Source organism: Ambystoma mexicanum, chromosome 5p (genome assembly GCF_040938575.1).
Source record: "Ambystoma mexicanum isolate Mex_15411 chromosome 5p, UKY_AmexF1_1, whole genome shotgun sequence".
NCBI lineage: Eukaryota > Metazoa > Chordata > Amphibia > Caudata > Ambystomatidae > Ambystoma > Ambystoma mexicanum.
In genome coordinates, this window is record NC_090930.1 from 924,270,737 (window position 1) to 924,290,836 (window position 20,100).

The window sequence follows — 20,100 nt, forward strand, 5'->3', positions numbered from 1 at the left end:
AAAAGTACACAAAAGTCTCGAAAAGGTTCAGAAAGAGTTCGACCAAAAGAAAGGGACCAGTTAGATGGTCAAGGCGGCCAGCTCAGTCCAGAAGGTTAAGGGATTATTATTACCTTGTAGCAATCTTTAGAAAGGGAGGCCTGGCGGACACAGTACCTTAAAGTGGTGAGAATACTCCAGCGGGGGCAGTTGTTCCTGGCAGCGGATGCAAGTTGGTGCTTCGTCCGGGGGAACAGGGGATCTCGTCGGGGAGGAAGACAGGAGTCGGTTGCACTGACAGGGAAGAAACCAGCTGCGGAGTTCTCAGTTAAAAGGAGCGGTCCTTTTGTTCGCGGTCCAGTGGTAAGTGCCTATCCGGTTGCTGGGGTGCTTGGCACAGGCAATTCGACCACAAGACGTCCTGGGATGCGAGAAAAAGAAGGTAAACTGGTTGTGCCCACCAGTCGGGGGAAGAAGACTCTCCAGCAGGGAGATCTTCTCTGTCGTCGGGAAGTGGTGAGTCGGTTCCGCAGGGCTCCACCGGTGGTGTCGTCATAGCAGGTCGGCTCAGCTTCTCCCTTGTCGTATTCTCAGGTCCTGTGGGGACTTCTGAAGTTCCAGTCCCCAAAGCCCTGCTTTTATGCAGCACACCCCCATTCACTGAGCCTAGCTGTCAATCAAACATGCTAAGTGGTGAGCCGGCCGGCTCACCACTTGGGCCAATCACACAAGAGTGCGACTTGAGTTACCAAGGTAACTCAGTCCAGGGTGCCTAAATCCCCTCCCAGAGTGGCACCACTTTTGGAGGCTTCTGTGGAGAAGCCCGCCAAAAGTGGAACAAAGGGCTCGACTTGGGTTGGAGTCACAGAAGAGAACACAAATGCCATTTTAGAATCGAGTCCTGGCAAAAAATACCAGCCGGCGAATTAATATTAAATAAATAAACCGGCGGTATGTTCGAGGCTATGAGAATTAAATAATTAAAGTTTGTACTTATTTCTGTTCATAATTTGGGACTAGTAAAGCCAATGGTGACTTTACATGCCCTGGGAGACAGTAGTCAGTCCCAGGGTATGGAGTCTATGGTGGGGTGTCACTATGACACCCCTGTGTCACTGCACGGAGGGGGCTGTGTAACACACATAGTAAAAACACATGAGACCCTATGGAGTAAAGGACCCCATAGCCCTTAAAACACATTAACAGTCAAAGGAACACCATAATCATGTCCAAGAGTGGGAGAAAAAGAGTCTCACTCTTGGCAGGAGAAAAAAACAAACTCCAGAAATCCAGCAAAGCTGCTGGGGGACTCACTAGGTTAGGAAATTCAGCCTAAACAGAGAATTCTCCCTAACAGTTTATAGGAGAAATACAGTTTTGAAGTGAAAGTGAAACTGTCTTTTCTTTTACTGACAACAGGGAATATTCACGAGATAAGGTATGAGAATGGGAGGGAGTCATGGGGGTTAGCAAGAAACGTGACAATAGTAATTCAAACCAAAAGAAAAAGCCAAAGTTGTGAGTGGCGAGTTTAGGATAGGGTCAGATGGCTGGGGGCTGGAAAGAGGTTGCTAAATGCAGAGAAAAGGCGACAAATTTGGTAGAATTGCGACTGGGTCAAACTTTAAAAGGGGGTTCTTTGTAAAGGTTGTAGGGATTCTGGCTAGTCAAGTATATCATTGCCCAATTTTGTATCCACGTGGAGAGTGAGACTAGCAATGCTCACTGTTAAGGTAGATTTTCATTTGCATGTATAATCTCCTCCACATGTGAGTCCTCCAGCACATGCACTTATGCATTTTTGGTCTGTTCCCCTGAGTGAGTGACACCTTTTTCCACACTCACTCACACTTCTGCCCTATCGTTTGGGATACTCTGTATTTCTTTTTGTAACTCTTTTTTGGATAAATGTTTTCCTCCATGTTCCATGGCATCTGTTATTGACTTTTGCTACACAAAGCACACTCTGTGCAGTGTCTGGGAGCCCCTTAGGCTTCACTTTTTATGTTCTATTTTTTTCCTTGTGAGAACCTATGTTCCCAAGGGCAGGGGATATTCAGTATCCTTCCTTACTTTTATATTGTGAGATCAGCACACCCCACCTTATGTGGAGTGCTGAGGAGTTACACTGTTATCCCCTTACTCACTGCTTCTATAACTTTTTGGTTAGAGTGACAGGCTAACCCGAAAGGCTGATGGCATTCATTGTATCCTACTTTTGTGCAATTTTTACTTCCAGGCTGTACTCACAGCCGTGGTAGTGCACAGAAGGGTCACCATTAACCCAAAATGGTGACTGTATTCTTGTTTTGCCATTTCTTGTTTGATTGTGCCTTCTTCTGCAGTTCTGGGTGGGGGAGGTCCTGGTTTGACTTTGGTCTTCAGCAGGAATCCTTTGTGAAGCTCGCCAAGGCTTAATTGTGTCTGTGAGGACAGAAAACGGGGGAGAAGTCTGAAACTGCTGTTCTTTGTCTTCTGGTATGCCTACCCGGAACCAGTTCCTACTGCCACCACCCAGAGTTTGATTGGAGCATGGGGGCTGTTTGGCTGAGTTCCTGCATAAAAGGCATGGATCCTGGGGCTGAAGACAAGCTGGCCTCTGGAACAGAAGAATCAACGAGGAAGAAGAGCAGAGATGTCCGCAGCTACTTCCAGACGACTGTAGATGCCCGCTGTGTAATCACTGCTGCTCGACCCTTTCTTCCAATCATCAGGAGATCTCAGAAGAGGATATCACTCCCCTTTAGACAGGTGGGACCAATCAGTCCTGAGATTGCCTGCATTTCGAGCTATCACATGACAAGCTGTGACCTTCACGGGCTGCAGACCGCCAGTATTCTGGGACCTGTGGCCACTGTGCAGTGCAGCATCTTTTGAAGATCGAATCCTCCGTAACTTTGGTGGACTCCTTCTGAAATTCCAGAGGCAAGATTCCACTCCTTGAAGTTCCCTCACCAGAGTGCAGGACCAGGAAAGCGAAACAAATCGACCGGGCAGTAATCGTTCTTCACTGGTGCTTCCCAAAAGGAACCAAAATCATAGAACAGCGAAGAATTCATTGCTGAGAGCCTCTTCACTCGACTGCTACTGTGGGATTCATTCCAGTGTCCCTCCTTTTGTCTGCCTGACCAGGAATCCGGTGACCAGGTCTGCTGCTGCTGCATTGTGGGGGCATCGTGCTGCATCCTCTTCTTCACTTGTAAGGTACAGTGAGACTTGGTAGAACTTCCCTCGAGCTGAATTGTGTGTTTGGGAGTATGCCCATACATGTTTGCTCAGGCCTAACACCCGTCCGCCTACAGGAAGACTTATCTGAAGTCCCTAACTCTTGTTCCAACAAAGATTGTTGCTTGCTGCGAAAGACTTCCTCTGGAACTTTTGAACTTTCTACAGCCGTGCCTTACCCGTTGTGCCCTCTAAACGGACTCTGAGGCACCCTCAACTAGTGTTAGCGATGGACTTGAAAAGTGTTAGGCCTCTGTGAAATTAATACAGAGTTTTTACTTACCTTGTGTTGGTTTTGTTTAATTTATTTTACCTGAAACAGTTATTACAAAAGTACTGCGAATAATGCATTGGTTTTGCTAAAGTTAAATATTGAATATCATAGTACTTACTTTTTACCTTTACTTAGTGTACATATAAAATAAACCATTATTTTTATATAGCTGTAAGTGTGAGTGTTTCTTTGGCCTGGGTGTATACTGTAAATTCCTTGTACCACCTACAGCCCTTTCTCTCTCCTAAAATCATTCTGGCTGCTCAGCCGTTGCTACCAACATACTTGTGTGGTTCGGGCCTATACTGAAAGTTGGAGCCCTGTGTCCCAACTGTGAGTCTTCACAAGTCCTACCTTTAGTGGACTCTTTTTTTATGTTTTATTTATTAAGCTGCTTATGGCAATGTACATGCCTTTTGCAGCCGTAGAGGACTTTTGTAAAACTCCCTCACACACAGAATCTCTTGTCTTGCAAGAAACGTATTGTCAGAGGGAGGACTTGTGAAAATTGTGCTCACAGAACTCCGAGACCTTTGACCAGTACCACGTATACCATGTACACATAAGGGGCTGTGTTCGAGGAACTTGCTGTATTTTGAAGGTTGTGTATGTCTAAAACATTTTACAAGACAAACACAACAGTGTAGCTTTTGTTTAATTCTCTTTGAATTAACCGCGAAAAGGAGGATTTCGACATATCATTGCATTTTGAACATTTGCATGCACTCATGTTTGGGAATCGTTGGTCCACTTTCTTGTCTGTTGCCTTGCAGTATTCCGGCTTCCAGCAATCTGCGGACCGGTGCTTCGTGTGTGGACATCTCATCATGGACATGGTAAGGAACGTCAGTTCTAATGACTGCACATACACACGTTATCTTTCGGTTGTATGCTCAACTATTTGTCAGCATTCCGCTTAAAGCTGAGAGGGCTATGTTTCAATGAGAAAATCAACATTATGTTACAAGTACTGACTTTTAGCTTTGAGCTAAATGCATCTGCCAGGATGAAAAATAAACATTGAGTTGTTTCATTCCGCACACACATAACTACGGGAATTTGAGGGTATCGTATATTCCTCAGGCACAAACGCACCTGTTTTCTGTGTCTGTGACTTGAAATGGTGAAAAGAAATGACGAGCTCAGATCTGTACTGCCTGAGGGAATATATGATCCTATACTCATGTGAAACTGTTTCTTTAATCAACTAGATTCTTGAACAGTAAATCCTTCTTCTAGAAACACAGTATGCTTTAGGAACCTGGAATTTTAGGTTGCACTGTCCTTGCTATAGCTACCCATAGCCTCATGCATCACTCATTGTCCAGAGCAGCTGTGCTTCATTGCCCAGAGCAGTCCACCTTGGTCAAGTTAGGAGAGTAATATGACATTAAGATGGGTGACCAAATGACTGCCCCAATTTGGGCAAAGTCCAATGGAACCTGTACTACTTTGTAATGATAAAGACACTAGGCCAGTGCGTCAAATATGAAGTAACCAGAAAAATGTTCTTCCGCACCAGCGTTTCTCAGGTATGAGAGCTTGAAAACTAGGCAAGCATGGAAGCCGGTCTTTGAGGCTAGAAGCGTGTGGTTGGGACACATACTATGTAAGAAAACGCATGTAGGTGAACAGAAGCAAGGATAAACATGTTCTGCTTGGTGAATGGCACCGTTTGTTCTAGGCATTCATGAAGAAGAGTGTTATTATTTTTATTGCATATTTAAACTGGGCTGAGAGCAACAAAGGACTCATTACAACACCATCAGAGGCACTCATTCCGTCTGCCTGAGGCTGCCTGCAGAGGTCTGGGAACCTACAAGAAGAGAAGCATCCAGGATCCCTCTAGGGGCTGTTCAGGTGATGGCTGACCCCAACACAGCCCTCTTTGAAAGGCCTTCCCACCTCCAAAAGGGGGCTTCAATTGGGCTGAGAGCAACACAGAATTCATTACACCACCACCAGAGGCACTAATTCCATCGGGTTGAGGTTGCCTGCAGAGGTCATGGGACCTACAAGAAACACCCATGATTGATCTAGGGCCTGCTCATGTGAATTCTGACCCTAAAGCCAGCATGGTATCTTTCATGGATTAACATGCTCATGAATAGTCCCTATCGTCAGGCTGGGAATCCTCTGTAGTATTAAAGCAGTTTAGCATTAAAGCTCAAAAACTGCAAGTCACTTATATAGCATTGCTGTCACTTTGGGTCATACTACCCCAGCCAATGGCACTAGTCCTCCTCAGCTCCATCCCAGGTGGCCATCTTCAGATATTTACTGCACGTTTACGTGTTGGGAGTCGACGTGTTTTGCTCCCTGTGAGAGGCCCTCTAGTTGACTTTGAGAGGACCTCTGCGCAGCCATGGCAGATGTCAGCAAGAAGAGCCTTTTCAGGCCCTGCTCGAAATGTCGCCTCATAAACATTTTTGTGATGATCGACATGAAAAATGTATCTATTGCCTGCACCAAGACCATGATGTGGTTGTCACCTCCATTTGCCAGTCCTTTTCCACAAAGACACAGAAGGATCACCATAGAAAGTTCCATAAATCTATTAACGTAACTGGAAACTCTTACAATAACTGATTAGACAGCATGTCCCAATTTCTCACCCACCTGGGCTTTGTGTAGATGGTTAGATTAATTCCTGTTACAAATACGCAGTAGATATTTTCTACAGATACCACTTTCCTATTCAACTAGATATTTTCTACAGATACCACTTTCCTATTCCACATGTACAATTTGTCAGTATAAATCTTATTAATGCAGTGTTAACCCTAACTCCATAGTCTTTAGAGATAGGTGTCTAAAAGAAGAGGGGGGGGGGGAGAAATACTTTAACACAAACCTTAATGAGATATCAAGGAAAGGAATCATATCAATTCATCACACAGGTAACAAAAATTACAAAGTGTATGCAGAAAATAATTTTGATTAAATAGAATTAAGTTTGATTTGGGTTCCAGGTCCACACCACTGTCATGATGCCCTCTACATTCTGTTAGTTACGTCACTTAGTCAGACATTTAATATTGTGCAAGAACGACAACCACTGTTCAATGCCCTCTCTACAGAACCACTATAGTATTTAAATCAGGTCAATAGAATAAAGTAAGACTGAATTTCCTATGGTCCCAGCAATCTCTCCTTATTGCATCAATATGTGTGCATTCTTACCTAGCTAGAGTTCCTTTGCATATCCTCAAATTGCTGCTTGTGTTTTTATTAACTTCCGCAATTGTTCTATCCTGTATGGTAAAGCCGTACATATCTTTTGGTTAAGTATCAATTATAGCCCAGGTTTCCAAGTTTTGATCGTTGATCATACAGTATGAGTCTCCAAATTATTCAAATTGATTTACCTTTCTCTCTGATCGACCCTCCCAGGGACAACTTGGCTCTTTCCTATCTTCTATCTCCCTTTACGCATGCGGTGTCCCCCAGGGGTCTAACCTCTTGCCCTGGCTTTTCAACCAGTACCTGGCAACCCTCGTCTACTGCATCTCCATTTCTGCTCAGCTTTCCAGTGCTATGCTGACGACGCCCACCTCATTGTCAGGCTTACCTCTGCCTCCTCCTCTCCTTCCCTCATCTCTGATTGTCTAATCCCCATTCAAAATTGGTGTGCCGCCAACGATCTATGTCTAAATGCCAACAAGACTCAGATCCCCCTTCCCTTGGCCCTCCGCCTATGCCCACCTGCATGGCCAAGAACCTCAGGGTTATATTTGAGTCTACACTTTCCTTCTCTGCACACATCTCTGACGTCTCCAAAAAGTCAAACATGTTATTGCACCTCCTTAGAGGTACTCTGCCTTTCCTCTTCTTCTCTCAAAAGCTCACTTTCTCCCAAGCTCTGGTTCTCTCCAGACTGGATTACTGTAACAGCCTCTTTCTAAATCTACCTGCCTCCACTCTCCGCCCCTTACAACTAATCCAGAACAGGGCTGCAAGACTTATCCTTGGCCTCAAGCCTTGGGACCGTATCTCTCCAGCCCTGAAATCCCTTCACTGGCTCCCAGTGGATGCAAGGATTACATTTAAAACCCTCTGCATTGTCCACAAGGCTTTCTGTGGCCTGGGTCCAAAATACCTTCAACTATCCCTGCGTAAATACCTCCCCTCTCGAGCCCTTTGCGCCTCTACTTCTAACTCCCTCAGGGTTAGTCATTTTGCAAAGAAACGAGCTGGGGGTAGAACTCTGTCCTCTGCTGGTGCCTCCCTTTGGAGCAGCCTCCCGGCCACCTTGAAGACCATCTCCGGTTCCGGAAGCATCTCAAGACCTTCCTCTTTGCCTCTGCCTTTGCTCCCCTTCTCCCCTGTTGATCTGTTTCTCCTCTTGGCATTGTGCACCTGGCCACCCTCTGTCATTCAGGTCAGGTACCTGCTCACCCTGCCCTGCCTCCACGCCACCCTTTGCACTAGGGTTCTGTTTCTGTACCCATACAGCCCCCTTCCCACTTTTCCTCTGCACTTATCAGATATACCTTATCTGACCATCTCTCACCTGTCACTTGCTGGCTGCACTATCATGGTTTTATCGCCCTTATTTATTTATTTATTTTATTTAATATTCATTCTGTTTTTCTCTCTGCTGCTCCGCACTTTCCACCCCCCCCCTTCCCCATACACTTGCACTTTCTTAGATGTCACTGGGTCTAGTAAGATCGCTGTCTTATTTATTTGTTTCCCCTTGTTCCCCTCCCTTTTTGCCTGGGTGCGCTCTGAAACACTTGTGTATGAGCGCGATATAAATAAAATATAATTTCATTACCTGCGATCAGTGTACTGCTCCCAATACATTTCTATGTGTTTTTGATTGGACTATTTAATAATCAACACATTATATTCAATCTCCTGATTAGGGTTGCTGAAAAAGGTTAAAAAAATACACTTCTCAGAATTCTACCATGCCAGTTCAAAAAGTAAAGTGTGCAAGTTAAGGTGACATTAGATTTAGTGTTCCCTATGTTGCAGGTCCTTTACCTTATCTGATTCATGAATATACTTCGACTAGCACTCTTTTTTGCCACGACCATCAAAGGAAATACCAATGTTTTTTCTTGTGCTTCTGGCCACTGCAACACCACTTGCCTTAATGCTACAGGAGGGTAGCATGTGATAGGAAGAGCTTCTGTAGGCTTTACTTTCAGATCAGGGGGAGATAGGAGAGGAATCTGACCCTAGTCTAGCGGCACCACATCAACCGATGCCTCCACCAGCACCTCATCAACCAGTGCATCCACCAGTTCCACCTTTTGCTCCTGTGCCTGCAGTTCCATTGGGAACACCATAGGCACTCGGGATTTGTCGTTAGACATCTTGTCCACTTGGTAAACCTTGGTGATGGAACTGCAGCACTGCCTACCTCCTTTGGCCCCTCAAGTTGCCCCTAGTAGGAGCTCTCCAGCACTGCCCTCACAGGAAGATGTAATCCCCCAGCCTCTGCCTCCTCGACCACCACCTCATTTGCTAGGCTCAGTGGCTGCTTTCACGGATACATATACCGGACACGTCCCAGGGTACGCATGCTACTGATGATTATGATGAACTAGTACTGGCGGATGGAAAAAACCTCTTGTGGAGGTGCCCTCCACAAGTTCTCCACCAGATGAAATAGGTTCCTACCGTGCACTGTTAACACAAGCGGTAAAGCTGTTCGACCTGATCCCGGAGGAACCGAAAAAAGGTTTCCTGTTCCAGAGGTGTGAAGCTTCCAGAAAATCAGTGATGGCCATCCTTGTGTTATATGACATCTGGGAGGATGGGTTGTTGGTCATGCGGAATCCTTGTTCAGCTCCACCAAAGAAGGATCTTCTGGAAAATAGGTTACCCCTACTGCCCAAGTCCCTCAAACTCAGGAGGCCTAAAGACCATAGTCTTCGCTAACTATCTCCCTCAGGGACTTGCTAGGGCCCTAACGGGATAGTCTGGTTGGTATTTCACTCTCCACCTGATGGCCGAATCCTCAGCTGCTCCTCACTCACATTTTGCCTCTGACCACCCCCACCAATCCCCTACTCATCTTTCTGTCCCACTCTCTCTCTCTCCACGCTGGTCCTACTGTTCTCTCTTGCTTCTCCTATCTCCACCCACCAACTGTTCACTCCCCACTTCCTGTACTCCGCTTCCCGGTCTTACCACTCTCTCTCTTCTCTCTGCCCTCCAACTGCCTTCCGATTGTCTGCTCCCAATACTGTCCCTGCCTCTCATGTCTCCCCTCTCTCTCACCCACTCACACACAGCCTTTTCTCACAACTATCAAAACTCTCTCTCCCTTTTTTCAGCCTTCAAATTAATCTCCCACTTACTCAAACACAACTCAGTTTGTACCATCCTCCCCAACCTAACACCTTGCCTTCACTCCCTCCCTAGACTCCAACAGCGACCTCCAACTCCTTCTCCACCTTGTGCACCTTCCTTGCTGGTCTCTTGGTCCACCTCACCTGCTCCTGACCCCAACTTCAACACCTTTTATCCACTACTGAAATTGGTGGCTTTCGATAGCTTGGCCCGTCCTGCTCAGGAGTGGTTGCCATTGGCTCTATAATTCAGCTGCTACCCTTGGCCAATCTCTTCCAGAGCTACCCCCCTAGGGGCCTGGATTTTCCCTAGAAGTCTTTAGAAGACCTTCTAGCCCTGCCCCATTTTCAGACTCCATTCTCCTGCAGACAGCTATGTCCTCAGACAGGTTGTTTGACCCTTGGTTTTCTTCTCTCCTGGTTGAGTTTGTCTTCAAACAGGGTTTGTGAAGTGTTCCTCCATTTCCCTTTTCCCCCACAGTTACCTTTCCAGTCTGTTCTTCTGCTGATGTCCCACTGCTCCCCTGTTGTCCATTTGGGGATGGTGGGGCGGGTGGGTCCCTGGTCCTCCATTTAGCCTGGTCCCTGGTCCTCCATTTAGCCTGGGAAGGCAAAATCTCAGTTCATTCCCATTTTGGTACCAAATCCTTCCCTCTTGCTCTGGTTACACCCAGGTGCATTCTGGTACCTGTAGTTTAGGTTTCCCTTTTGATGCTATTTCTTGACTGGACCAGGGGTGCTTTTCAGGCCTTTGAGGGCTCAGGGGCCAACTGCAGTTCAAGTGCTCTGAAATAGAAGAGAGACATGGCCAGGACAGAGGCTTATGGGTGTAGGGATGGGGACAGTGGTCCCAATAGCCCTGCATGTATTCAGACACCTAGAAGAGCAAGGGCTTGGGGTTCCTCTGAACTCCCAAAGCTCCCTCTTTTGAAAGGAACGACTCTGTCACACTTAACATATGATGCCAATAGCTGGCAAATGGTGTGAATACCAATTGCGTAATTAATCAATTTATAGGTTTTTTTTACTGCACACGTTCACCACCATACTGCTCTCAAAGCACGTGGGCCCGGTCTGAGATAAAGGCATATTGTGTCCCTGCCCCAGTATCACAGGACCTTATTAACCTTTTTGCAGGGAATGGCACAAAAATAGAATAAAAGAAAATATAAGATGGACAGCGTACCAAAGAAGGATGGGAGTTTGATAGTTTGTGGTGATGAGTCAGAGAAGAGAAGACTGTATTGTACGTGGGAATGTATAGTATGGGTGAATGAGGGGCCTGAGATTTGCTCAGGCTGCCCTAAGTAACCTGTGTGTAAGGGTGTCAATGGACATCGATTGGGTTCATAGTCTTTTTTTTTTTTTAAAGAAAAAAATGATCTAGATGGAAAGGCTATGCTGCCCATGGCCGAGGACAACAAAGTCCTTTAAACATATATACGTTTCTGAGGCTGCTGGAATCTGCTTAGATCACATTCTATGCATAGGCCGACATCTAGTGGAAGCTGCTGAGTATTACAGTTGTTGTTTTCGAAACTCGAAAAGGGACCTTGACAGGGCGTGCCAGTACTACTATCCCTAATGTGACCACCACCCATGGACCTTTACGCGTCGAGGTCCCTCAGATAGTTGTTTTCTGCCATCATCGACGGACGCTTAATCTCGAGTTCCTATATCGGCTAATGCCATTGATTTGAAAAATAATTAGTTAGTTACTCTTTCTATCTTTTTAATCGCTGACTTTCGACAACATCTTCGGCAGTGAAAAAGGATGAACGTCAGACAAAGACCTTGCTTCAACACACCCCTTCAGCCTTGTAAGGCCGCACCGGGCCCCGGCCCAGACAGTAGGGAGAGTGGGGGGGGGCATTTTTTAGGGCTCTAAGAGAATGCGTATTCCCCTTTACCCTCTCTATATTCACCTTGCTGCTCTTCCTTTAAATTCTGGAAAACACACCATTTAAATTTTGCCCAAGTTACAATAAAAGGTTTCTGTGGAAAGACCACACCGGGTGTGCAGTCTTTGCCTTGCACGGGACCACGACAAGGGCCATTGTCGAGCTTGTCAGCTCTTCAAACCGAAAACACTCAAGGACCGAAAGACAAAGCATTGGGCCCACTATGCCATGCAGGTCAAGGCCACCTTGGACGTAGAGGGTGGGTCCAGCGACGGCAGCATCACCGTCTTTTTGTACGGCGAAGGTGATGGGGAACCGGTCATGTCCCATGTGCTAGCCCCCGACCCTAATAGGCTGGTGGCGCTGTTACGGGGACAACACCCGGCGGCAGTAGCACACAGTGCAACTCACACCAAGCACATACCCCGTGGCCGAAAGTCGATGACGCCATCTTCGACACGGCCAGACACGGTTCCTAGGGGGAGGTCCACAGGTTCCCTGTTTTCTGGGCACTCAAGATCTAGATCGCCACACAACAGGCCCCAAAGACATACGAAAGGCGCAACGCAGACACCGTGCCTAATATATCGGCCGAAAGCCGAGCGTTGGAGGACGCAGCTTTGGACAGCCCTTCTGCCAAGATTCGACATCATACTACGTCAAAATCAGCAAAAATCCACCAGTTCCTCGAAATTATCGCAGCTGGTCCAAAAGCATGTGCCAGAGATGCTCCTCAAAGGGAGGACGTCGAAAAAGCATTCCACCAAAAGCCAATCTTCTAAAACTCCCCATTCCCACAAGGAGAAGGGTAGTACGCCTCACAAGGAGAAAGAGATTACTTCCCTAGGGGAGGGTACCTTAACAGCTGCTATGACACATAAGCAGCCTACTCCAGAGATACCACAGACTCCTCTGCCACAGACTCCTCTACCTCCAAATCCTTTTAACATACCAAGTTCCTCTCGATGTTCATGTGAAGACATTGATAGAGTAATTCGTAGAATGTCTTTCATGGCCAATTTCTTTGACAAAACCCACAGGCATTACACAGCCTACAGAATACGCGACCCACTGCTGGCGCATCCACATCTCAACCCCCAACAAAGAGGCCACGTCCTGACGCCCTCTTAATTACTCCTCAGCAAGACCCTGTCCAATATGATCTGTATGATCCCAATTCAGACACTGAGGACCAGAATACCCAAGGTGGGGAGGATCAATATTAGGATGATGACGAGGACGTTTACGTCATGGGCTCCCCCGATCATCTTGATGCATCAGTGGCTGATTAACCTGTAGACAATCAACCCCAGTTTAATGATCTGCTTTTAAAAGCAGCAGAACACATTCAGATCCAAACCCAAGAGACCCAATTGTATAAAGACTTTGTGGAGGACATAATAGGGGATAAAAAAGCTGTGACCCAGTTTATACCGCTCCTCCAAACTATACCAAGAAAAATACAACCATCACTAGAGATGCCAAGCCAAACCGTGGCCGTGAACCCACGTATTGTAAAGATGTTGTGCTCTGCGCCTACAGATTCACTTTACATAAGGGGTCAACTTAAGCCAGGCTCGTTGGTAGTGACGACTACACTAAAAAGGGCAAGAACACCGCTAGCGTCTTCTGAAGCACCCGCAGATAAAGAAAGCAAACAATTTTACACTCTAGGGAGAAAGGTGGCTACCTGAGCAACTTTTCAGACAAGGATCGCAAACAACACCACATTATTGGCGAGTTACAACTGCCATAAGTGGGATGAGGTTGCAACTCTAATGGCATCAGCGCCTGAACCCCTCAAGTCACAGCTATCCTTCACAGTAGCGGAGGGAAAGGCAGTATCAAGTTGCATACTTTAAAAAAACTTGGATGCCACAGATAACGCCGGCAGAATCATCGCCAAGGGGACAATATTAAAACACCATGCATGGCTTTGCCAGTCGGGATTCAAACTGGAAACACGGCGACACTCCTAAACATGCCCAAATAATCAAATGTCCTGTTTGGGGAAAGCCATTGAGGATGCTTTAAAATCATCAGCCAAAGAATAGTATGACGCTCTTAAATCTTTGGGCCAACTAACTAATAAGCCACCAGGCCAAATGGGCAGAAGCAATTTTCGCCGCTTTCGAGGTCAAAATTCACAAAGGGGTTCCAGTTACAGACAAAGCCAGGGCTCATCCCGGGGAAACAATCAGAGACAGGCTTTTCAAGGTTTCCAAAGAGGCCAGCGCAGATCTCGTGGCTGGGGAGATCCTCCACTTCCAGAGGTGGAGCAACACCTCCTAAACAATGACCACCACCTTCAGGTCCCCTCCCTTGCCTCTCCAGTAGGAGGGCGAATAACAAACTTCACCCAAGCATGGGAGGGAATCACCATGGACAAGTGGGTGCTATCAACTGTAGTGGCAGGTTATTGCGTGAAACTACTTCAGCAACCCACAAACCATCCCCCGTGTTAGAAACCAGCCACGAAGGAGGAGCAATGCATCCTCCTGGAGGAGGTCGCAATCCTACTGCTTAAGGACGCCATCAAAATAGTCCCAGCAAACCAGGTAAACAAGGATATCTATTCAACCTACTTCCTAATGCCAAAGAAAGATCTAACTATGCGCCCAGTATTAGACCTACGCCCTGTAAACACCTATGTCAAGCCACAAATATTCTACATGACAACGCTACCGGAAGTAATCCCACTGCTAAAACGGGAGGACTACATAGCAACATTGGATATGAAAGATGCCTATTTTCATATTTTAATGTTCCCAGCGCACAGAAGATTATTGCATTGCAAGATCGCAAACCAGCACTACCAATTCAAAGTGCTACCCTTTGGCATAGCATCCGCTCCAAGGGTATTCATCAAGGTACTGGCGGTGGTGGCAGCGCAACTATGCAGGGAGGCAATCCCAGTGTACCCCTATGTGGACAACTGGCTGATTACAGGGAAGTCTCCCCTAATTTGCAGGAAAAATACTCAACCATAAACCTTCTCCTCCAATTGGGCTTCTCTATAAACGAGAAAAGATCAAGCCTAATACCAAACAAGACCAAACAGTTCCTAGGCGCTGTCATAAACACAGAAGAAGGGCTAATCTTTCCATCAAGGGAAAGAGTACAAAACATTTTACTGCAAATACCTCAATATCAGGCTTGTCACCAGATAAGCGTACGCAGAGGTATGCGTTTGCTAGGCATGATGGCATCTTGCATTTACCTGGTCCCACATGCACGTTTTCTCATGCGCCCCATGCAGGAGTGGTTGAGGGCAAAACAGTGGTCTCAGGCAAGCGGTCAGTGGGACGATCTAGTGGTAGTTTCGCCAACACTAGTACAAGACTTTTGCTGATGGACGAGGGAGAATCTGTTGGAAGGGAAAACCCTTCCACAATCCGCAAGCATTGGTAACAGACGCGTCACTCTCCGGGTGGGGGGGGCACATCACCTTCATCTCAAAGCACATGGTCTGTGGATTCACATCACATCACAGCACAGAACCACATCAAGCTGCTGGAACTTCTAGTTGTATTCAAAGCGCTTCAGGCATTCAAAGCACAGCTGACAAATCAGTCGGTACAGATACTAACCGACAGCACCACTGCAATGTTCTACATCAACAAGCAGGGGGGCACACATTCTCCAAGTCTGTCCAAGCTAGCACAGAGAATATGGAAATGGGCACTCAGGTGGAGGATGTTCCTATCTTCCCAACATGTTCCAGGGAAACTCAATACACTAGCAGACTCGCTAAGAAGAGATCCCCTACCAGAGGAACACGAATGGCAACTAGACAGAAATGTCATAGACCCCATCTTCTCACTATGGGGTTACCCCACGCTAGACTTGTTCGCTACAAAAGAAAACAAGCAATGCCCAGACTTCACGTACAGGTTTCCCCAGCCAGACTCCAAAGGGAACGTCCTATGGATGAGCTGGTCAGGGAGATTTGCTTACGTGTTTCCCCCTACTCCTCTAATGAGCACAGTAGTGAACAAGATTCACAGAGAACACATGACGCTCATCCTAGTTGCTACCATGTGGGCAAGACAACTATGGTATCCACATCTGCGCAAACTGGCGATGTGTGATCCCATCAAACTCCTGTGCCACACCAATCTGTTGAGCCAACACGGGGGAATAACAGTACACCCTCAACCTCACTCAATGAACCTGGCAGCATGCTCCTGAAGTCAAAGAGTTTGGACATCTAAATCTTCCACAAAGGTGTATGGACTGTTATTTCGACAAGTGGAGGAGATTTGTAATTTGGTGCCAGTCTAAACAGATGAATCCTGTAGAATGTACTCTATCCCACATTCTCAACTACATGCTCCACTTGTTAGACTCAGAGTTAGTATCCAACTCTATAAAGGTCCACCTGGCAGCTTTATCAGCTTACACCACCTCGCAGCGTAAGGTATCATGGTGGAAAGTTCCTGTCATTAAAGCATTCATGGAGGGAGTAAAGAGACTCCAACCTCCAATTTCAAACCCACTCCCAGGCTGGGATCTCAACGTAGTACTTGCAAAGCTCATGGGACCCCCCCTTTGAGCCTATGCATACATCTAGTCTAAAACACCTGACGTATAAAACCGCCTTCTTAGTGGCTATTACATCCATAAGAATAGTTAGTGAACTTCAAGCATTGTCAGGGCAGGACCTATTATGTGTCATACAGAAGGATAAATTGGTTTTACGAACACACCCTAGGTTTTCCTCTAAGTTCATTTCCAAATTCCACGTGAACCAATCCATTGAGCTACCGCCTTCTTCCAGAAACATACAAGCTCAGCTGAGAAAAAACTCCATACACTAGATGCAAGGAGGGCGGTCCTCTACTATGTAAACAAGACCAGACTGCTTAGAAAAACAGACCAACTGTTCGTCTCTGTAGCAGCAGGCGGAGAAGGAGACCGCATTTCCAAAAATGCCATCTCCAGATGGATAGTCGGATGCATACAGATATGTTACTTATTATCAAGCAAAACACTGCCTTTCACACCAAGAGCTCACTCCACAGGGGGAACAGGAGCTACTTTGGCATTCATCGAAAATGTCCTGCTGGACACGATTTGCAAAGCAGGTACATGGAGCTCAGTACACACTTTCACTCATCCGTACTGCATTGACACTCATTAAAAAGCAGATACACAGGTGGGACAAGCGGTTCTAAAACATTTATTTTCCGCTGGACCATCTTACAACCACCACCTTCTCCAAACACTGCTCGCTAATCTCGCTCGCTAATATCGTATTTCTGACGCTTGTATCTGCTTAGATTCACACGCGCCCACCCTTCCTCCCCTTGGAAAGAAGGTGCATAGATGTTTTCATGAGCTTTATCCGGACATATCTGCTTTTATATACCTGTACTCATGCTACACTTCATTCTACCTCATGTCAGAAACAAAGCAATCTGAGGAACCTCAACGTGTGAAGGACCATGGGTACAGTGGACGTCACACTAGGGATAGTATTACTGGCACGCCTTGTCGACGTCCCTTTTCGAGTCTCAAAAACAACAACTGTAATACTCTGCAGCTTCCACTAGATGTAGGCCTATGCACAGTATGGGAATCAAAGCAGATACAAGCATCGGAAATAGGATTACGGTGAGTAATATATCCCATATGTGTTTTTATAAATATAGATGAAGATATAATGGAGTAGGAATTGAAGAGCAAAAAAGGTAGGTAGAATAGGCAAAAGATCAGAGAAATAACTCTAAAGATGTACATCTTTAAAATAAGAGACAAGGACAGAAGTTAAGGAGCAAATCTGTCTTCAGAGAAGAAGCAGCTATGAGCTATATGATAAAATATCCATAATTCAAAGCAGCCTATGGGACATTGAAGAGATAAGAAAAATGATAAGCTGCTACGTGTGATGCTGGTAAGTCAGAATCTGAACACATGGCAGTTATAATTTGTGGAAACCGTACATTTTGGGTGAGTATTAGTTACCGGCCAAAATTCTTCACAGCTTTTTGATCCTTTCAGGGTTAATCGAAGTGAAAACAGGCTGATAAAAACAAAAACATCTCTAGATAATCATAGGATAAGGTGAAGTTATTATAATGGCAGTAGGTCAGAACATTTGCACTAATAGTGAGTGTACACAGAACACGTCAAGTGCTTAGAAAGCCAATTATGAGTGGGAAAGCAAATTATCTTGGTGAACACAATTATTAGTCTAAGCAAGCATTTGATACTGATTTTTATGCTAGGTCTGAAGTGAAAGTACAAGTAGTGCACGTGAGTAACATCATCCTTTAAATTAATACTATGCAAAGCTTTGTAGAAACTTCCTAGCAACTTTACGAAATGGCCACTAGGTGTCCCTGTACAGTTAAAGAGGGAAGTCAGTGCAGGATATAACACCGGGTTGGCTGTTTATCTGAGGAAATGCCACCAAGTCGTTTAATGTATGAAATTGTTGATCCCTAGTTTAACTGACACTTCTGTTTTAAACGGGAGGTAATAATTCTTATTAGATCATGGAGATTGTTATTGACCTCTCAGCCAATCAGAATGTTTAAAGTGCAGTCAAGAACTACTATAATTGACTACATTATCTCTGTACAAGCACACCGGGAAACAGCAATGACATTTCCAAGCTAGATTTTTTCAACAAGACACTTCCTCTCTGGGTGGACCTCTTTATTGGCTGCAACATGCCGTTTACCACTGGGACGAAAAAGCTAAATCCTTGGAAATACCTTCACTTACTTGAGAAACTGTTCATTTTTACAGTAAACCTGGTGCATGCTCATGTTACACCTGTTCCAATTCAACCAAGTTGCAACTAAAATGCTTACATTATGAAGACAGCCTTTTTTACATACTACAAAATAAAGCAAGCCACATTTAACTTTCTAACACGGTTTGTCCATTTACTTTTCTCACTTCTTTACTTCGCCAAAACTCCAGCACATGTATCGCTATTTCCACCATGTGCCAATGGCCTTATAGACCTCGTGAGGTGTCATTATCGCTTGGGATAATGGCCCTTCCCCAACGATCCCTCCCTTAGTCTGTAAGTCTAAAATACAGATTGTGCACTGCAAGTGTGTGTATTGGTGGGCCATTAAGTAATGGTATCAAGGTGGGTACGAGATGAGTATAATGGCAAAGGTTCTCCAAGATCCTAAGTGCCTGGCAACTGAAACTGCCTCGCATGTGAATAGCCGAGAACATTCCTGTTCTCCTGCCGAGAGTGTTTGCCCTGCGAATAGTGGAGCCGCAAGTGAGAAACAGCGGAGTTCGGCGATTGTTTCTCTGGAAAGGCTGCATTTTTTCGTTAAAAGAAAATTCCTCCTTTTCAAAGAGACGTTCAGAAATTATACATTTATGGTAGTGTACGTGAGTCTCGAAATCGATTGGCTCCCAGGTTTGCGAGTCACAGCACTAGTGCTGTTCCTCGCATGTTCAGATAAATAATGCTTCAGTGGGGCCTGCGCGTGCTGCTGGCCATCTGCTCATTTGACCTTCCTATTATCAACTAAGTGTGAGATTGAATCTAGTGAGTGTGTCCGCCGTGTACCGCTTCACTCTGAAGGTTTGGCTTTTGGTGTTGTTCAGGTGTTTAAACTTAAGCTGCAGGTGAGTGGAGTATGGGAGAGAGACATGGGGCCTGTGCTGGGAGGAATGCTAGTATCTACGTGCGTGGAAAGGTCTTTGCTATGGAGGGTTGCAAAGCCTCTGACCGATAAAGTGGGGGGTGGGGAACCTGAGGGAGCAGGTGATGCAGGAAATGTCTGTGGGAAGTGGCGGGAAGAAGAGGTTTTCTTTCATCTTGGCGTGGACTGCCATCGGTCAGTTTTTGTTACTGTGGCGTAACCTTTCAAAAGGTGCGAGTACCTGGATATTGTTGATGGCAATACGTGGCGAACGGGGAAGGTACTTGCACTATGATATGAGTACTTGGCCATATCATGGCAAAACGTGTGCTGGATGGGCTTAGACTGGGCATATGTACCAATACCTGGTATATGATGCAGGCGCCTAGGCATTTGATTTCAAAACCTGCCACATGGTGCAAGTATCTGGGCAAATGATGGCAGTACCTGACAAATGCTCAGTACCTGGATATGATGTCAAAAATCGCCAAACATTTAGTTACCCTTTGCATGCTAGCAATACCTTGCTTGTGATAGTTGACACATGATAATACTACCTGGGTATATAATGGCAGTAGCTAACAATGAGGAGAGTACCCTGCATAACTGGCACATAACAATGGTGTGAGTACCGAGGTATACGATGGTAAAACAAGGCAGTACATTAATCACTTTCACTATACGATATGTAAATGATTGTCGTTGTTAATGCTGATTTGATTCTCGGATGTGGTTCCTATGATGGTTTTCACAATGTTAGTGTGTTTGCATGTGAAACAGTCACCCAATAG

At 45.8% G+C, this 20,100-nt stretch overlaps 1 protein-coding gene across 6 annotated transcripts in view; it reads left to right on the forward strand.

The window, feature by feature from the left end:
- The window catches only part of LIMD1 (LIM domain containing 1), a 681,428-nt gene that overhangs the window by 602,329 nt on the left and 58,999 nt on the right, over positions 1-20,100 (forward strand). For all 6 annotated transcript variants that reach the window (XM_069613346.1, XM_069613350.1, XM_069613351.1 and 3 more), the window contains one exon: positions 4,252-4,314. In XM_069613346.1, coding sequence (XP_069469447.1) covers positions 4,252-4,314 — 63 coding nt within the window. The remainder of the gene's footprint in view (positions 1-4,251; positions 4,315-20,100) is intronic.